The sequence below is a fragment of the Caloenas nicobarica genome, chromosome 1, assembly GCF_036013445.1.
Source record: "Caloenas nicobarica isolate bCalNic1 chromosome 1, bCalNic1.hap1, whole genome shotgun sequence".
NCBI classification, from domain to species: domain Eukaryota; kingdom Metazoa; phylum Chordata; class Aves; order Columbiformes; family Columbidae; genus Caloenas; species Caloenas nicobarica.
The window spans coordinates 44,130,145-44,151,675 of NC_088245.1; the positions used below are offsets into that span (position 1 = coordinate 44,130,145).

Consider the following 21,531-nt stretch of genomic DNA (forward strand, 5'->3'; position numbering starts at 1 on the left):
GATCATGGACATTCAAGTAAATTTGTTGTTTCAAACTGATTTATTGAGAAGGAATACCCATACAAAACCAGATTTTCTTCTGGTCAGTAATAACATTCTTGATGGTCTTCAGAGCAGTGCCAAGCCAGTGTGACAAGAGACTTATCAGAATCAGAGAACTGCAGAATAATGTAGGTTGGAAGGGACCTGTAGGGGTCACCTGGGCTAATGCTCTAGTTAAAGCAGGGCCAACTTAAATTAGGTTGCTCAGGGGATTGTTCCATTGAGTCCTGAATATCTACATAGGCAGAGATTTCACAGTCTCTGGGCAACCCACTTACCGAAATGGGCTGGAGAAAAGAATATGTCCTACGGAAAAACTGTAGTCTTCTCCAGAGAAATGTTGGTTGAAAACTACAAGTTTCTAGACATGAAAATTCATGAAAATTTGAAATGTTCAGTGCAAAGATGGGATTCTTTATAAAACAACTTGTTTCTTACAAGAACTTTTTAAAAATTATTGTTCTGCTTGAGAAGCACTAGCAAGGTGTATTTAGTTTAATGAAACCCTGATCTTCAAAACAGGTTTGTATGGTAGAATTCAGATCACCAGGGTGTGGGTTACAGATAGTCAATATACAATGGGTTTCAGTGCCATTAATCTACTATTTTTCACAAGCTGTAATTTTTGCTTCCTTCTTCTTTCCACTCCCCAACCCCCCTTTACAGCTGGAAATCATATTCCATAATTCTTGAAAATATTAGACCAGTATTTGATAATCACAAGTTTCTGTAGCCCATATCTCTGTATTAGAGATATTCATTCATTCCCAACCTTTCTGGCTCTGCTGACAAATCACTGCAGTACTGAATAATTTCTGCCAGCCCTAGAATACAGGTGATACCATAGGCCCATGTATTATAGACCCGCCCTTCTGGCAAGACTACCTTTCTCCTTTACCCAAGAATTTTCCCAAAGAAAAAGAGATTGACCACAAACATGTTTAAAAACAAAGCTCCATATTTTCCCCCAATATCACTATAAAAGGAGTGGAAGAGACTAAAGTAGGGACCATTTATGTAACTTACACTCATCAGCTAGGCCAAGGAAAACTTGTAAAGGGCAGGTTCTTCTCCTCCTTCTGAAAGCAGCCACAGAGTGATGTTAACTGCTGTATAATTTAAGTCCTGGTTACTAAACTCGTATGTACTCCTGCTAGCATTCTAACTTCTTTTGAAGTCAGGATTTAAATATATATATTTACTGTTGACCTGACTCTGCTCCTTCTGAAGTTATCATTGTTAATATGAATGGAAAGTGAAGTTATGCTGACATTGAACATCTCTTGAAAAGGACACATTTTGCTGTATTCGCAGGCTGTCTTCCAGGATCAAGGCTGGAGATCAGTGTCTTTTGTCAAACACCCTCTTGAATATCCTCCTTCAACAAAGACTTCTTTTGGTTCATTATCAATAATATTGTCAAGTCATTTTAAGACAAAAACACCTGTAGGACTCACCTTAATACAAGCATTTCTTGAGTCTAAAAGCTAAGAAAGTTGAGAAAAGAGATTCACAGCATATAACCTTGAAGAAGGATAAAACTATGGTGTCTCCAATTGGATGGTGTAATTGTTTATGTGCCTTGAGGCTTCTAGGCAGGCAACTGCAAAAAACTAATGCTCACATTTATGTATGCATATCAATAGGGAAAAGAAATCAGGACTTATCATTAAGTTGCTTTCCTTGTCATTGCTCAAGAGAAAAATACTCAAGGCTGGGGCTCTCCTTGTCTTTTAAAGTCTTCCTTATAAAAGTAAAAGGAGATAAATAAGATTTTGAAATAGATCCAGCAGCCAGAATTAAATCTTGCCTACTTTAGCATAGACCTTGCAAGGCAAGTTAAAAAGCCGGAATGGGAAGAGTGCTTCAGTTTCTGGCAAACATGTCTTATTTCTGTTAAGACCATAATGCAGGAAAAGCCAGAAAAGGAGAGAAAAATCAACATCCTCTAGTAACAACTCTCTCTATTATCTAGCTCCATATGACATCTGAGTGCAGAGCAGTAAATAGTGACTGCTACAGGTTCTGCTGCTTTTGAGACTTACTCTGTTATGTTAACAGCACAGATTGATTTGCCATGTGGAGTGAATTAAGTGGAAAACCAAAACTCAGCAATTTTAGTTGATTAAACCATTCTTCCTCTGCAAAACCAAAGTAAATGTAAATTCACAAGGGTAATTCCGTAGAACTGGAAAGGCAGCAGTAATATGCTGCCAATAGTTTTCAAAAGTGCATACGTTACCACAGGGTAATTACTTAGGTACTGTCAATATATGTCCAATTTCAGGGAGAATATTACATACTCATAAGCATTAACCTCCACATTCATGGATCAGAGGAATCTCGTAAATAATAGTGACAATATCTTTCATATATATACTTTTAATCGAAGTACAGGTTTAGTGAAAAAGAGGAATATACTGCTCACATTTCAATTAGGATTTTAAGAAGCTTTTGACTTACAAGAAACTGGGGAAAAAGAAGTAAGGATGAAAATAAGATAAAAAAAAGCCCTAACTAATAATTAGGAATAACAAATAAATATAAACAATAATAAATTGTTAATAAAACAATTTTGACATGAGGACACTGACATATAAAATATAGAATAACTTGTTATAAGTCACATGACTCCAATTTAAAATTATTTTTACTATGAAGTCTCATGACAAAATTTGATGATGGGGTAAAGCTTCATCTTTACTTTGCAAAATACTTCCAGAGGTTCAGCTCCAGTGGAGTTAGTAATGCAGGCGGCTGTTTGCCTATTGCTAGCATTCAGGAAATGTGTCATTTAATCCAACTCAGAGCAGGTGTCATTGTTACAGTGCTTAATTTCTGGCAGCAGCTGACAGGATTTCAATGCTGGAACAGAACAGAGTTAGTGACATGGGGAAATGTCCTTTCATGTAGACAAAAATGCGTGAGTGGGAGGGCAACTGAAAGAACAGGGTAGGTTACTTAGGTAGAAGTAAAATGCAAATACTATCTCATTGCTCAAGTTTACTGTGCAACGATCAAATTACAGTTTGCAACAGAGAGATAAAAATTCCTTTGAGAGAAAAAACAACATGAGGAAGGATGTCTTTAATTCTAACTAATGTTATCTGAATTAACTTGTGATGGACAGGATGGATCTCACAGTAGGGTAACCTAGATGTACTAAATCTACCATGGAAATAATATCTTCTGACTGGGACTCCATTTCATAGAGAAAAAGATTAGAAATACCTGCAGCATGACCATCTTAATGGAGGAGGTTGATCTGAATGAGAGGCACTGATAAAACATTTCTTGATAATCCTATTAGTAAATACTCCATGATTTCTGTGACAACTGAAATAGCTAATCACATGAGTTTCATCTGCCAAAGAGATAGGATGCATCTTTTAATTCCTCTGGACTGGAATATAGTATAAACATGCGAAATTAATTATTTGCAGATTTAAAAATGTGGATAGCTAAACCTCTGGGCAGAATAATCCCTTTTTACTTATGAATACTTTGATATTAGTTCTCTTTACATGAGGCATCAGTTATATATATGCTGCATTTTTAGATTAAAAATGTTAATATTTTATACAGTGATAGTTGAGATCATCAAACATTTTTGACTCTACTATGGGCCAAAAAAGGTCTCTTATGTAAAATATTTTACTTTTGGCACCACTGGTCATTAAAAATACATTGTACAGTTGAACTACATTTTATAAGGAAGCTTCCTTTGTGATTTATCCCAAGTGTAAAATATGAAAACAATATTTTTCCAGTACAGATTTATGTCTGTTTAATATTTTTTTATGTAGAAAGTACTTACATTTAATGAATTGTCTATTAAATATTCATATTTGCTTTTAGAGGCTTATTGGAGAAACATTGCTTTGGCAAAGAAAAAGGCAATTTATTTTTTGTCTAACAGTTAATTTCACAAACTTAACAATCAATCAAACATCTAAAACATGCAGGCAGGCTTATTATAGTTTTTGCATACAAATAACCTGGAGGAACTGAACAAGCTGCTTATCATAACATCACAGAACAATAGAGGTTGGAAGGGACATCCAGAGCTCATCTAGTCCAAACCACTGCTGAAAGACAACTAGAGTGGTTGGTCTTGAATATGGCCATGGGTGGAGACCTCACAACCTCTCTGGGCACCACAGCATCTCTGAACAGAAAGGCCACCACTGACATCCCATGTGGATGCAGAAGCATTTGCAGCAGCCCAGGTTTTGAGCACCTGTCTATGCTCTAGCAAGGAGAAGCTCTTTGGTTGTTCAACTCCCAGTTCAGAGTCTTGTTTCCCAGTTCATCTAATCAAGGAAGACAAGAAATGCTTATATGACTATCAACCTAGATTCCAAAATCTTTCCAGTGTCAGCACTCTCCTGGATGCAGTGAACTGTCCTGTAGCTCTCTGTTACAGTCTGTGCACTGCTATATTTCACAACATAATGTAAAATTCTTTCTAAAGAGAGACATCAGCGAACTCAACAAGGCCATGGCTGAGGAAGGGCCTGCTCCAAATGACACTATCAGGAGAGAGAGAGGCTTTAGTTCAGACTGCATGGCACCACGAAGCCCTGCATTCTTCAAGACAGATACACATCCACAACGAGAGGAATTACAGGCAGAGATGTTAGCCCTGGCTGTAGAAGGAACAGCGAGTTAGTGCACACGTGTAAGCATGGCTCATTAGGTCGAGTACTATCCCATGGTGATATGACTATAATACCTGCAGTTCCCAAGCTAATTCACTCGGCAACACCTGGGCGGGGGGTCTCTGCACCACACCTGGTTGTGCAGGACACACATTTTGCTCTGCTCTGCAGGAAAGGGAAAATCACAAAAGACCAATTTGACAGCACCTTCTCAGACTTAATGCAGATCCTCATTTTCCAGGAAAGAAAAGGTACCAGAAAAAACACAAGACCCAGTTAAAAGTGGAAAGATGCATGTGAAGAATGTGAATCACCCACAACTCTACCAGTTATAGTTCCCCATATACTTTGAGAGTCCAGGTGACTCAAATGACTGTTCTCCTGGCTCACATCTCTGTTTTCTGTGCTTTATTTTTCTTACTGCTAGGATTATTAAAAGTGGAAAGATTTTGAGGAGCCATCTTCTGATAATTCATTTCACATCATTCAACTCGGTGCTCCAAAACTCCTCTGGCTGGCTGCTTTGTAGGCAGAGACGTGACCAAGCCATTTCCCCTTTCCTCTTCTCCATTTTGCAAATAGTTGTTACATTCCTTTAATAAGATGACCATGATGAATTTCTGAGCAACCACAGTCTGTAGCCTAACTAAAGGTACTCAAGTGATCTGATGCATTGAAATAATGTAAATAACAATTTTACAAGGGAAGTTGTCTTGGAAATCTGCCAAAGCATATGACAGAGCAGCCATCTCTCCAGGTACAACACCATTACTACATGAAAGCATGTCACTCTTCTCTCACCAGGTTCCCTCAACATAACCACAGAAGGCAACTAGTCCTACCGATCACCATCTGACTGCATATGACATACAGTGGAGGTATTTCCAATGTCAGACTCCTGCCAATGACAAACATTGCAAACAGCTACGGTCAATAAGATGGTTCTTGTTCCTCTCAGGACTCTGCAGTACAGCCATCTAATTTTCCCTGGACTCCTGTTACTTTCCTTGCCATCCATTTCAAGTTCTGCAGCAGTGTAGACACATTACTTCCTACAACTGCAGCTTCAGGGGGCCTCTAGCTCACTTCTGAGCTGCCTGGGACACATCACAGTGACAGCAAGTTGAACAGAACATTTTATAAGGCCTCCGCTGCCATCCATTTCCCCCATCCCACTTTATTCATTCTGCCCACAGAGAACAGGTAGGGAAATACAGATATGTAAATAACAAAGCCTCCCACTAGTGTCCCCTGCACTTTGAAAGGCCTCTTGAGTACTGGTCAAAGCCAGCCAAACACCTTCTGTATTTTATTACTTGAATTCTTCTCTCCTTTGAACTTCTGAAGCTAATGACAAAATTCATAAATTTTCACAAGACTGTCGACTACACGTTCCATCCACTCAACTGCTGCTTCAGGACATTTGTTTAATCCAATGCTGTCTCAGAAAGCCACAGTTTCCAACAGCAATAGAACTAACAGTACAAGCTCAAGAACTCTGGAGATGAAGGCTGTAATCTGTACTGAACTGCACTGAACTACAGATATAGAAGAAAAAAAAACCATGGTCATCCTGACGAAGCATTGGTGACAGTTCTGCTTCAACAAGACAACCTTAAGATGTGCCTTCTTGTCAGCGTTCCTATGACAGCAGGTATAACTGAGCTTCTCCGGCTTCCTCGGAAAACGAGGTTGCAGATCAGATTATCAGCTTAAAAGGGATAGAAAGGCACAGAAGTCTGGGTATGGAAAAACAAGTTTCTGAGTGGAGAAGAGCATATAGAAAGCAGTGCGGTAAAACTCCGAGCTATTGGAATCACTAGACGTTAGGCTAACCCATATGAAAACTGTTACATTTTCACTGCAGAGCTTTTCTTCTTCATGGAAAGTTTTGAATTTTAAAAAGGTATGAGATGGCTTTAAAAAGTAAGCACAAAGTTCTTATATTAATACTTGACAATGGAGACTTCAGAAAGGAGAGTCAATCTTATTTGTTATAAATGGAAAGATCTATTTGAGTCTATTAACAGAAATAAGCTGTATCTAAGAAAAGTAGTAAGTCCTGTATCATGAAGATTTCCAAGACGAAAGATATGGGTCTTTATACTGTTTTGCCTAAAAGGCACTTTTAGAGATTTCTTTGAAAGCTTTCATACAAGAATTCCAAAGATATTTGTGCACAGAAGAGCGTTTAGTAAACCAGATAAGACTTCAAATACAGGGAGATAACTAATTGGCTGTCAGAGGTTTCAGTCGATGTGGCTATCTCAGGAACAATTTTCCCCCAGGTCAGGCTTTATTACACTTCATTTACAACGTCACTTCATTACCATTCAAACAGCAAGAAACAAATACCTAAATATGCAATGGAAAATGCTGGGTTTAATTTGGGCCCAGAGAGCCATAAACCGAAACACCTTTTTCAATAAAGTTGGAGCACTGAGGTAATTTGACCAGCTCTATTTGTGACTCTCTTACCACAAGTGAAATACAGTTAATCCAAGGCACACAATCCCAACAATCCATTCATTCCATGACCAATATTAATCTGGTATAACAAAGAAAGTAATCAGCCGATGAGGAGCCCTCTTGTGCCAAGAGCGGGTGAGAAAGGGAATTGTCCTTTCCAGATTCAGGCTTCTCTCCTGGGACTACATCCAGGGAGGGCAGCTCCATGCCACTTCACAGAATCACAGAATCACAGAATGTTAGGGATTGGAAGGGACCTCGAAAGATCATCTAGTCCAATCCCCCTGCCAGAGCAGGAACACCTAGGTGAGGTTACACAGGAAGGCGTCCAGGCGGGTTTTGAATGTCTCCAGACAAGAAGACTCCACAACCTCCCTGGGCAGCCTGTTCCAGTGTTCCGTCACCCCCACTGAGAAGAAGTTTCTTCTCAAATTTAAGTGGAACCTCTTGTGTTCCAGCTTGAACCCATTACCCCTTGTCTTACTGTGGGTTGTCACTGAGAAGAGCCTGGCTCCATCCTCGTGACACCCACCCTTTATATATTTATAAACATTGATGAGGTCACCCCTCAGTCTCCTCTTCTCCAAGCTAAAGAGACCCAGCTCCCTCAGCCTTTCCTCATAAGGGAGATGCTCCACTCCCTTAATCATCTTTGTGGCCCTGCGCTGGACTCTCTCCAGCAGTTCCCTGTCCTTCTTGAACTGAGGGGCCCAGAACTGAACACAATATTCCAGATGAGGTCTCACCAGGGCAGAGTAGAGGGGAAGGAGAACCTCTCTCGACCTACTAACCACCCCCCTTCTAATACGCTCTAGGATGCCACTGGCCTTCTTGGCCACAAGGGCACAGTGCTGGCTCATGGTCATCCTGCTGTCCACCAGGACCCCCAGGTCCCTTTCCCCTACACTGCTCTCTAATAGGTCATTCCCCAACCTATACTGGAACCTGGGGTTGTTCCTGCCCAGATGTAAGACTCTACATTTTCCCTTGTTATATTTCATTAAATTTTTCCCCGCCCAACTCTCCAGCCTGTCCAGATCTCGCTGGATGGCAGCACAGCCCTCTGGCGTGTCAGCCACTCCTCCCAGCTTGGTATCATCAGCAAACTTGCTGATAGTACACTCAATTCCCTCATCCAAGTCATTGATGAATATACTGAACAGTATTGGTCCCAGAACTGACCCTTGAGGCACTCCACTAGATACAGCCCTCCAACCAGACTCTGCCCCATTGACCACGACTCTCTGGCTTCTCTCCTTCAGCCAGTTTGCAGTCCACCTCACTACCCGATCATCCAGTCCACACTTCCTCAGTTTAGCAGCAAGGATGCTGTGGGAGACGGTGTCAAATGCTTTGCTGAAGTCAAGGTAGACCACATCCACTGCTCTGCCATCGTCAATCCACCTTGGTATGTCTTCATAAAAGGCTATGAGGTTGGTCAAACACGACTTCCCCTTGGGGAAGCCATGTTGACTGTCCCTGATGACCCTCTTATCCTTGATATGTCTTAAGATGGCACCAAGGATAAGGTGTTCCATCACTTTCCCAGGGATGGAGGTGAGGCTGACCACTTCATGCTGCAGGGAAAGATCAAATGTCCCCTAGATGCAAATGGCCCCCTTGGCCACTTGAAATAATTTCTGTTTGTTCAGAAGTTTAATGCTGTAAATACAGTCATCTTTTCAAAACAAGTTCAACACCAAAATCATCAACATGAGAACGTAAAATGTACAGCTGGTTTTTCTACATACTCTGCCTTTCTGTTCCCTACAGACAGCTCTAGATTTCTGCTCATTAAACCAGTGCTATTAGGGAGTGTTGCAGCAAACAAGTCATGTCACCTTTGGGCAATGAAAACTCTCACTGTGCATTAAGTGATTGTAACCTTGCGGATTACTCTTGCTCCTGATGCCACTGGCAGGCAAACAACATCTCAAAAATAATCGCAGTTTAAGACCAATTATTGTCAAGGGAAAGGTGACTTTTGACATGCAGGGGACATCTCATACGTAACATTATTCATTTTTTTAAACTACTGCCTGTCTGTTTTTTTACACGAGCCTTGTGTCCTTCAAAAGGTTTTTTCACTTTCCGATTTGTGAGGACTGAGGACAGGAAACTCTTTGACAAAAAAAACCCCTACTCAACATTCCTGAAGGAAAAGAAGTATCTCAGAGGCCTTTTCAGTTATCTACATATTTTCTCTATTACCTCCACAAAAAAGCCATATTTTTTTCAAATGTATAATAATTTTTCAGCACCAGTTTCTTAGTCTACTAGCTTTACAAAGGCCTGTCAAAGGCTGAAATTTGTCAACTCAGAAACATATTCACTTCCAGGCTCCCTGAGACAACCAAGAAGGCTACTTCTAAAAATTGCACACTGAAATTTGAGTTCAGACTCCATCCATCCAGACTTTCATGTACCTCCTCAAATTTCTCTTCTAAATTGCCATTGTTCTGTACAGTGGACATACTATCTGAAATCCAAACCATTTCCCCTCAGAAGCCCAGGTACTTGGAAACTCCTCCAATGCTTTTTGGTATAGAGTACTCTCTGGGAAAGGAAATTACACTTTTTTTTCTGTAAAACACTGCTGAAAAGAGACTCTACTTGCTATTTGCGTTAGATAATGAACTAGCAATAAATCTTTGGAAGACTGATCTGTTTTTAATTTGCTCTGGCTGAATTTGGATGAAATGAACAGCCCAGTGTTTTACATTAAATAGCTGGAAGCACTTTCACTTATAAAGCATGTGGTGGGCTTGCATTTCAGTCTAGATTCCTTTTTGAAGGCATAGTTTATATCACTTTGACGTTTCAATCCCTGATTTGTGAATGCAATCAAACACAGTGCTTAAACATTAAATAACAAACTGCGCCTGCTAATAATGGGATATTATGCTACTCGTGAAACCACAGCTCCTGCTGGCAGCATAATTTGTACTGTGGGTTCATTAGCTTCAGGTATTTACATATTGAATAATAGGATCAGAAAAGTGAGAGACTGAAACAACTTACTAGAGTGCATGAAAGCTACTGAATACTTGATATTAGTTACAGTAGTAGACTAACACTGAACTACATGTGATCTTCTCCGAAGACCAAGAAGGCCTAGTTTTGTCCAAACGCCAGTTAGACAAACAGGGGGAAATGTACGCCACTGTTACTCATGTCTTACTATTTTACTTATTGCTGCTCTAGCATGAAAGCAAAGTTCTCTGTCTTATGTAAAGAGACTGGAACATCTACATTGTATTTTTTCATTACCTTGAGATAGATATTGGCTATGCTTTTATCCACCATGTGTATACATGAGGGCTTATGTGTATTATATCTGTCCAAACATGTACATGGGTGTGTGTGATGACTGGAGGTACTGACAGTAACTAGAGGGTACTCCATCACTACTAAAAAAGAAAAAAGACTAGGGAAGAATTTTATTTCATTTCTTTTTGAAATTGTCCTTGAGTATGGTTTAAAATTAAATGAGCAAGGAAAGACAGGAAGTGTAAATTGTAACAAATACAAAATGATATAATTTAAAATGCATGAACATGTAAAAGACAGATCCCTTAGCTAGCATAAACTGTCGTTGAGCTGTTGACTTAAATGATAAGGTTACAGCCAGCAATCTGCCCCACTGCAATTAAAGGAGTCACACATTATTATAGAACAGAAAAGGAAGATTGGAACTGTGTTGGAATTAAGAGACTCATTAGGTCAGCAACCTCTAATTTTTCTAGGTGGGGAGCTGTATAGTTTGTCTCAAAAGGAAGCCAGTTATCCAAAGGTGACATCCTCCATGTGGCTTGACCTACCACTCCCGCACAGTATGGATGATCATCACATGCACAGTTGTCCTGGTGCATATGTGCTGTCCTAGCAGCTGGGCATATACTGCACGTATGTCACCCAGTGCATACACACATATATCTTCCTCTGTGTAAAAAAACCCCAAAACTTGGAGGGCAGCAGATGCAATTTTGGTGGTGGAAGCTTTCCCTAATCACTCTTTTCTCTAGTGAATAGAGTTTTTTTGCTATGTGCAGAGTAAGCTCAACATGACAAGGAAGGGATCTGAGCACCAAAGGAAAAGAGATTCCTTAGCTGACCTGCAGCCTGCTCCTGGCCACCACACAAGTTCTCCTGGCAAGCTGCAAATAGTTATTGGGCCATAGGCTGAGCATTCTGTTATAAACTGTGTGCCTAGTTGATTAAACTAACCTCTATAGCAGCAATAAATTACAAACAAGTTATGGGTCTTTCAATAATTGAATAAACTGAAGTCATAACTGAAAAAGAAACTTAAAGAATCGGCTCCAAAGGCACAGAGATTTTATTGTGCACTGCTTCTCAGAGAACCAAATTACATAAGCTCAGTTTATAAAACACCTTTCCTCACTCAGATTTGCGAACACCACTTGGGGTCTGGAAGTCAGCTTAATTGTTTTCTGCCTGTGAATCACAATAAGCAATATCATTTATGTAACAGGACTCTCATGAACAATTGTAGCAATGACGCACAAACCAGAAAAAAGCAGATGAGTCTTCACATAAATGTTCTGGCTCTGCAGTACTAACAATAGTAACAACAACAAAAAGTAGTAGATGTCTTTTTTGCCAGAAAGAAAGATGATAATATTTGACTATGCTTAGCAGCAATAACTGTTGATTATAACATCTTTTCCCTATCATCACTTTCTGAGCACAACTATATTTAAAGTTTCAGTCTTTGAAGTTCTTGTTTTTTCCATCCTCATTCTTTATTTCTAACTTCTACCTCCCTTTGAAATGGTCATAAGTCTATTTTGGTTCTACACTCGGGGATGAGACAAGAGTCACAGAGATACTTTATTGTGTGCTCTTTCTGTCATCTGTAATTTCTCTCAACATTCGTCATGTTAAACCAGGTTCCAAGTTGCTGCTAAATATAAGTCTCTTACTGAATACACGTTCCTTGCCTCTAAAGTCCTGTCCCATTAGTGCAAAGTTACAGCCACATTAAGAGAAACTGCTTCATACAACTCCTACTACCTTGCCACGAACATATCTGCATCTGTTTGCAAAGTTGAAAAGTCATGAAATAATAGTATCCTGTAGTTCTATTGCATCAACTATTGACAAAGATCTCTAAACATAAATTTCAGACTCAGATTAACATAACTTTCAGACTTAGATTATACCTGCCAGTAGACATTTGTTCATACAACAAAAATGAAGCTCATACTCTGCTTTTTTTTCCTGCCTTTTGGGTTTTTCTCCAGAGAACACTTATTGTATATTTCTGCTGCCTATTTTATACACCAGCTGCATATCAGCTGCCAGATGTTGCCCCAGAAATGTCAGCTGCTGCTTGAGGCAGGGAGTGAATGCAACTAGAGATGCCCTGGTGACAGCTTGACACTTACGGTGGCAATGTGTAAATATTTAATCGGGCATGTAACACAAAACCACACTTTTTTTTTTTTTTCATTTAGGAGATGCAGAGATTGATGTGAGGGCAGAAGCCCAAATGGATTGACTGCTTTTTGAAAACATCTCAAACTAGTTCCTGGAACATATTCCGCATCCAGTAACCATGAGGAGACCTGCTTCTTAAGGCAGTAAGGAATGCTATTGCTTTAAAGCAGTTAATTGCTTTTATGCTGAAACCTTAGTATAAACAAATAGGCAAAATATATAAAACTACTTGCACTACTTATGTCAATAGTTCCCCTTTACTACATTTCTATCTATCAATTTCTACTGGCATGTCAAATGTCTTTTCAAATAAACTGTATCAAAACAACTTACAAACTATAAATTAAAAACTTTGGACACAATCATTAAGGGAACTGTATGATGTATACTTAGAGTAGAACTCTCTGTATGAATTAGCTTAGAGAAGCAAAAAAAAAAAAACCTAAACATGCCAAGTTCAAATTAAATGTAGTCTACTCCTAGGACTACATGACCAGACCCTACAAAACATCAGATTCATTTTGGATACACAATATTTACTTAAATCTAAGTTTATCTTCTCTTTTACAAATTACAAATCCAAGGGTGGTCTGGTTTTGTTCACTGAGCATAGACTTCTTTGAACTCCCTTCCCTCTATCCTGCATTTGCGTTGCATTACAGTTCAGCTTAAATAGGTTGCAGATGAACAAATTATGTACATAAGCTGCTCCATGCTGGCTACCGCATAGCTTATATTGGGTTTGTGTGGCAAGGTTTAGGTAGTGGTGGGGGGCGGAGGGGATGCTACTGGAGTGACTTATGTGAAAAGCTGCTATAAGCTTCCCCTGTGTCCAACAGAGCCAGTGCCATCCGGCTCCAAGACAGACCTGCTACTGGCCGAGGTCGAGCCCATTAGTGATGGTGGTAGCACCTCTGAGACTTAAGAAGGGGAAAAAGTTGCTGCGCAAGAGCAACCAACTGCAGCCAGCAAAGAGAAGCGAGAATATGTGAGAGAAACAGCCCTGCAGACACCAAGGTCAGTGCAGGAGGTGCTCCAGGTGTCAGAGCAGAGATTCCCCTGCAGCCTGTGGGGACGGCCATGGTGAGGCCAGCTGTCCCCCCGCAGCCCATGGATGTCCACGCTGGAGCAGAGATCCATCTGCGGCCTGTGGAGAATCCCACGCTGAACTCCTCATTGTTTACAACTAGACATATAGAGCACAAAAACTGCCAGAACTGCCACAGGAGAGTGGTGTAGTATAGCTGAAGACAGTGTGAATTCTTTTAAGACTATCTGCAGAACATTATCACCTTTTTCTAGTGTCAGAAACATACACCTGTTCGGATCTTTCTCAGGTACATGATCTCGACATTGTGCCTGAAGTTATCTCAACATTTCTGCATTCATTTCAGATTCAGTTTCTCATTTCATGCTGTTAAGTAAGCATTTTCCTCCCTGCGCCCACCATTTCTTCGGTATTTTGCTGTGCTACAGGTGTCAAAGAGTCACTGCAGTGCGTTATTCTCTCACTGCAGTATTACTGAGGAATATGGTTTTGAAACTGCAGTGTGAACAGCTCTAAGTTTTCCTCTCTGCCACTGATTTCACAGTAAAAACCAGGACTAACATGGTCAAATGTCAATATATGAACAGACAGTAGTCAAAGGAGAATGAACCAACAATCACATGAAATTCACAAAAGGTAAAATTGTTTTTCAGTCCAGCAGCTGCAGCCTGTTGCCTTTGTATAAGTTCTGTGGCCAAAGCCACAGGCAATTCTCTTGTTTTATCTGGGAGCAAACTTTTCTCATTGGATGCAATTTATTATATGTGAACAATTAGAAAAGAGACCTGCTGTTTTAATCTTCCAGCATTAAAACTCAGAATGATGCATAGTCTTACCAAAAGGAGAAGTAAAAATAATGAGAAATAAACTATGCGTTAACGGATTACACCATTTAGTTTAAACCCAAGTGTTAGGCAGCACAGTTGCTACTCTGTGGCATGGGGGAGGGAGCGTACTAAGAATGTAGTTATTTCATTCAGGATTATAATTCAATTTAGAAACTAAAGTGATCATAAAATATACATGTTAGGGTTTAATTTTAGGTCAGAGTCATGTTAAAAAATATTGCCACCCTAGATTTTAAACACATTAGCCTGAATCATCTAACACAAGCTCATTTTTATCATTCTGAGTTTAGAAAATGTACAATTACTGATGCTGGCAAGAAGTCACACCAAGGCCAAATGAGATTAATAAGGAATAAAACTGCATGTCAGTAGCATAATAGAAAATGAAATGAATAATCAAATGGGCAGATCATTCATGCAGCCTAGGCAGCAAAGTCCAAGTAAATGGGCTTGAAAGCCACAAGAAAACTCTATGGTAAGCACTTAAATTATCAATTTGAAAAAGTTTTCCGTGCAGAATGTTGCAATGAGTTTCGTAATACTTAAAATATAAACTGACTTCATAGCTTTCACTGCTGACCTTAGTACAGTAATAAATCTGAAAAAAATCACAAACTAGGAAAAGACTGGTTTGATACTATTGGATAGATGTATAAAGAGGGAGGATTCATTCCCCATTCATTTCCTACACTGCCCAAACTTCAGAGATTTTTTCAGTATCCCTTTTGGTGGAAGTAGGGCAAAGTTCCAGGATGTGAAGCTGAAGAGCCACAGCAACACTCTTGGATTTTGGGTTACAATTCCTACAGACATTGGGATCTTCACAGAAGACATGTAATAAGTGAACAATGGCTGCCATTGAAAACATCTGTCAACAACATCAGCACTAAAGATACTGACTACCAGGCTATGTGAAGGAAAAGTTTATGGTAAGCAGTTGATGTAACCAGTCGATGTAACCAGTCATATGTTCTTGTACTGACCAGGACCCGTATTCATTCAAAAACGTTTTAAAAAACGAAACATTTTAATTATTCTGGAGAGAAACAGGTTTCATTTTTTCCTCTCTGGTGTGCTCCAGGGAAGCATGCCTTTCAAGTACACAGGCAGAAAATCTACACATGAACCAGGAATTTGATGAAAGAAAGGGAGATGATGTACAGCATCTGCATAAAAGACTAAAGCCTGTAACCTGAAAATCCCTCTACTGCTTCCATCACTGGCAGAAGGAAAATGCATATTAGCGTGGGTGTGAATCAATTAAGCACAAGTAAAGCTAACTATTCAGTATATCTATTCCACACAGAAGTGAGACTAAAGTCCTGCTTAAGCACTCTTCAGAAAATTCAGGAGAGAACGCTGACTAGGCAAAAAAGAGATGGTATCTTTAAGACTTGCTCCTGCTACCTATCAATATATTTTTAGACACTTCACATTCATTTTTACATTTTACATTGTCTAGAAAGTATTTACTGGTTTAGGACATTGTGTTGGAAATAACATTGATATAAACGATTCACACGTACTACCTAATTATTTCAATGTTTAGGATTAAGAGAGGAGAGATGTTAGGCTGCTTTCAAACTACCAAAATAATGTCCAAGTCCTGGTGCCCAGGCTGACAGGAAAAGGAAAGCAGAGGTCTAGTTAGGCACCTCGAAAGAGTACCAAGAGCCACAGCAAAGAGTGAAGCAGGTACCTAAAATGAAATGTAGGTGCAGAAATACGGATTGCATTCAGTAAAATTCAGGCCATCTGAACACAGCACTTATTTTCTTTTTTGCACAGCACAGTGGATGAAATTCTGTGGCCTACTTGTGCATAAGATTGAAAAAGATTACTGTAATGGCCTGTTTTGGTCTTCAATCCATGTGTCTGATTTTCCTTCAGGCTATGCTTTCCCACTGCTCTGGCAATAAATAGCCTATATTTAGGCATGCTTAAAAGCATTTTTCCACTGCCAAAACAGAGTAAAGGGGTTTCAGAGTAAACAAAACTTATACTCTCAGATACTACAAAGCTTTAAATGCTGAAAGTTTTTTTTCAAGAAAGCTCTCTTACCTCTTTTTCCATTTGAAGACCTTCTGCTCTGATATTTCTCTCAAATACTTCCCTCTTTTCTGTCTGTGGATTAGATTTTCTATACACCAGGATGTAGTCAATCCGACATTTCCCATCTCTAAAATATAGTCCATTGGTTTTGTTCTTATCAGGTACTTCCTGTAAAGACAAAGTGAAACATTTCAGTAATGTTAATTTGCCTCAGTAATTGCTGCATTGCTGTTTGCATCAGCACTTTTCAGTCACTTTTTCATCAGCACTCAACAGGAAAAATAAGGAATCAGAACAAGCTGTTCAAGCTTTTAGGTGCTTTACATATAGTCACCTGAAAGGAGGACAGACTTCCTGATTTCCAAACCAGGAGGTATTCTTAGGCAGATGTTTGGTCATAAAGGCATGGAATAGGAGAAAATAGAGAACGCAAGCCAACAGTCCTCTCCCACCACATCCTCCATAAAATTAGTAATAACTTCTTACATATAACATAAAGCGGAGAATAGTGTTACTGAAGCGTAAATTTAAAATGTGAAACTTAGTATTGTAGAATGTCTTTGTACGTATGAGAAGAATAAACAATGGCATGAACATCTACGGTGGTGAGAAACACTAAGACCTGGTACAGAGATTCTCATTGCTTTGGATGACTCTAGTACCTCTGCCTCACAGGACACAGAAAAGGTCCTGTACTTACCTCATTAGATAGTACTGATATGAAGGTCCTGTACTTACCTCACCATACCTCATCAGACTAACTACAGAAGAGTCTTGGCTTAAGGAACACCTGAGAAAACCTACTGGATTTAATTGAAAATAATTTCTAGTGGTCAGCATGTAAACACAATAAATACTGTTTCTTGGCTATTTCCTGCAAAGAATGTGCCTGTTCAAACCTTTGCTCTGACAGAAATAAACAACTTGATTTCACTGCTAATAAGAGGTCAAGCAGGTCCCTCTCCTGAGGGTAGAGAAGACCAAACTGCTGGTCTTTTGCCAGAAATTCATGAGATTAAACTCTCTACAGGCCCTCCTCACAGTTTGGCACTACTTTCACATAATACGAGTCCTGTCCATGGGTTAAGCTTTCACTCTGAAACAAGTTGAAATTGTGTGGCAGTTTGTGAGTTGGAGTGTTCGGTAAAAGAAGTGCACACTATGAATGACAGATGGGAACAAACAGCACTACCTCACAGCAACAGCATGGGCAGGGACCTTCAGGGACATCCAGATCAGTCCAGCTTCAAGCTGAAGGGATGGTTAGACTAATTTGTCTGTTTTCCAGATTCTGCTCAACCATTCCCGCCAGAAATAGCTATGGTCTATAAGATATGATCGAATCTCTGAAAAAATGAAGATTTTACCTTTCACATCTAGGAAAAGTGGAGAATTTTGGAAATACTTTCTCCATAGGAGAACTGCTTCTGAATTTAAATTGCAAAAAGTGACCATAGTAATAGGACAAATTATTCTTACAGAAAAAAAAGAAGCCAGAATATTCCCATTCAAAGAGTTTAGTGTAAGTTATCTTCCTGATTCTCAGCAGGCATTTTGATTAAATGAAAAAAACAATGAAAGCATCCCAAATGTTCCATCCCCTTGGTACATCCAGTTTACTAAAGGCAAAAAGGGGAATTTTTCTAAGATTCTTTTATTACAGTGCCTGACTCCTGGTACAACTTAATGCAGACTTGATATAGTGGAACAGTTATTTGAGCTGAAAAAGAAGGCGAGAAAAAAGCTTTAAGCCCTAAGGAAATAACAGTAAGAAACCATTTATATCTATACTGCATATCATGCTGACAAATAATATTTTCAGCATATCAGAAGCATTTTTCACAGAGCATTAAATATGAGAACAGCTCACGAACCACAGTTTATTTTTTTCCAGAAAATCTCTGTATTGAGAAGACATAAAAAACCCAAGAGGGTATTTAAGGTTATTTAAATAAAGGAAGGGTGCAGTAGGAGATTTAGAGGCAGTGGGTCAGCTTGGTGGTCCTGGCCTGATTTCTAAGCCTTCTGCTGAGCCATCCTTCCTGTTCTGTAGGTCCCAGAGTCACCGTGTGTATTTCAGCAAGTAAAATGGTGTAATAGGAAAGGATCTGTAGAGCAAAACAACCTGCGCGGAGGACCTGCTGTCCACACTGTCGAGGTTTGAGGGCTTACTTTGGGCCCACTCTAGGCTGGTCTGGGAGACTCACAAGAGTATACTTCACAATTTATTTGCATCCAGAAGGAACCCAGGTTTGAAATTCAACACTGCTCTGAAATGCAAACACATGATGGGTAGGGGCAATCAAGAGATTCACTTCAAATGTACACTCCTGATCTGGACTAAAATCTTAGCACAGACCCATTCAGAGTGTACCACAAGGAAAGGGTCTTTCTTTGTGTGCAGCAGTGGCTCCACTGGAAAAATAGATTTGCTCTTTATGCTTCCTATGTTTTATCTTTCTCTGAAGAAAATTGGTTTGCCCTACACTGACTCATCAGTGCATGTAGAAAGAGGTTCTGTGAGATTTACCTGAGCTATTTGACTTACAGGATTTCTTCTCCTATAAATCCAACTTCCTGAGACAACTACTTTCTCTTGGACTTGTGAAACACTCTCAGGCACAGTATTGTCATTTTTGCTCAGGAAGGCAGCTTGGACATCCTTACCTGTACTTGGAGGTCCTTTTCATTTTAGGAACACAGTATGTCAGATTCGGACTGATAAAACCCTACTAGACTGGTATGGTCTCTGAGAAGGAACCCTTTTCTGCTGCCCTCTGTTATAGCCTGGAAGGCAGCTTTACAGACTGAGCCTGGACTTAAGAGAACTCTGAGGATCGAATGTGATATGGGGAAAGTCAGGCTGGCCCAGCAGTGCCAGGAAATAGCAGCTGCAGGGCTTTTGCATTGCCCACGGTGCTCCAGGCTTACACTACTCTACACAAAGACGCTTCTCCTACCTTGAACTTCACGGATGCTTTTCCAGACATTGCATCTCCTTCCCCTGTGCTGTGACTTTAAAATTCTGTTTTCCTAAACTGATTAAACAAAATGTCTAGAACCAAGTCTGGCTGCAGTTTTTGATGAGGAAGTGGTATAGTCATGTATGTCAAATCTCCATTTCTTCATTTGAAGAAGAATGCTGGAAGAAAGTGGAAGAACAGGGGAGACTGCACTCTAGCAAGAATTTTAGCATTTCTGGCTATCTTTGCAGCTTTATTTGTAATATGCATATCTAAAGTTGTACAATCAAGAATTCTTTTGCAAGGAATGCACTAGTTTTCATATCGTCAGATCCACAATTGACATAGACATGACTCATGCACAGGTATGTGCTAGAAGAGCTTTAGACTGAAGGGCTTACCCAAATGTTTCACTATCTAAAATGAGAGGATTTTTAACCCGAACAGCTATAGAGACTTTAAACAGAACTTGTAAACAAAAATACAGTTAGGGAAATGAAGGAAATTTGAAACTTTACCTGCAGGTCTTTAAAAAAATAAATCAGAAGGGACTCCTATGTTCACTAATTAGATTCTTTCTTCATTCCTAGTTATTTTGGTACCTGGTTATTATCAATACGGTTGGTTCAATGAAGATAGGATCTTTGAATTTCCAAATAGACCATTTTTTTCCTATCATTTGTGGCTACTTGAAATTAGAGTCCTCTGTAAACGACTTCACAGCTGGTGGAGGGGGTTGGTATGTGCACCACTAACAGTGATAACTTATGCAGAAAAAGAGGAAACCAGAACCACTCAGTTTTTAAGGCATAGTTCTAATCAAAGAACAAGTATATTTTCTCTGTGTGTTCTTTTTTCTTAATATCCTTTTACTCATTTAGATTGTAAGTTTTTAGAAGCTGCAACTTCAGTTTTCCATGCATTTTCACTGGTTAGTATATTTTATTGACATCATAATATATTTAATTACATGCAGCTTTTCTAAAATTGAAATTATCTATGCTGCAAATCCAAGTGCTCAAAAGTTAGGAAGCAACAGATTTGTAGTTTTCTCTGAAAGCTAAGATAATCTCTCCATATCCATCTGAATTACTGAAGAAGACAGGGATTTGGTGGAAAAAATTGTGTAGATAGATTGTAGTCTGCTAAATGTACACAAGAAAACTGATCTTAAATTGCACAAGCTCTCATAAGTGCCATAATAAACATCAGAATTCTTATTTTGCAATATAAATACTTTTTTTTTTCTGCCATAATCTTCAGTGCAAGCTTCAATTTATAAAAGAGTTTGTTCAAACAAACTCTGTTCTGGACAATGTTAATAGCACTGCCCCCAAATACCAACAGAGTTTGATGCTTAAAGTGAAGAACGTAGGAGTGACTCTTACAATTTTAATTTCAAAACTACCTACTTTAGCTGGAATACCAAGCTGGAATGTCAAATTTTGTCCCAACTCCATTGGGACAAATGTCCCAACTCCCTTGTTTGGGTAAAGAAGACTAATTTATTACTCCATAGAAAGAAAGATAGAATGGATGCATACCTAGACTACAGATCCTAAACCATTTTTCCTTCAATTTTTACCTTCTTTCTACTGCTACTCCAGTTCTCAGAAAATGATACTTCAGTGGAAGGAATACAATATTTTAGTAATAACATGTCCCTGGATTGAATCTGTAAACTGTATACCTAATTGTTATACTGTCATATGTAAAAAGTATTTTGATCAATGCACACAAAGGGAAAAGTAATTTTTAATTTTCTCAGATGGTAGCTGTGTTTGAATGAAATATAAAACAAAGGAAAAAAAAAGTCTCTAGCCAAAGGACAAGCTGAATTCCAATCTGGCTCTGCATCTGTTAAGAAACTGTTGATAAAGCTCCATCCATAGAATCTTCATTGGATCTTCTGGTTGAGCATGAACAACTAGCACTTGAAGCAAATCATATTTCAACTTGACAGCTAAACAAAAGTGATGAGAAAA

At 39.2% G+C, this 21,531-nt stretch overlaps 1 protein-coding gene across 1 annotated transcript in view; it reads right to left on the bottom strand.

Moving 5' to 3' along the window:
* Positions 1–21,531, bottom strand: part of ANO4 (anoctamin 4) — a 214,762-nt gene that overhangs the window by 71,741 nt on the left and 121,490 nt on the right. The window contains exon 7 of the mRNA XM_065629884.1: positions 16,593–16,751. Coding sequence (XP_065485956.1) covers positions 16,593–16,751 — 159 coding nt within the window. The remainder of the gene's footprint in view (positions 1–16,592; positions 16,752–21,531) is intronic.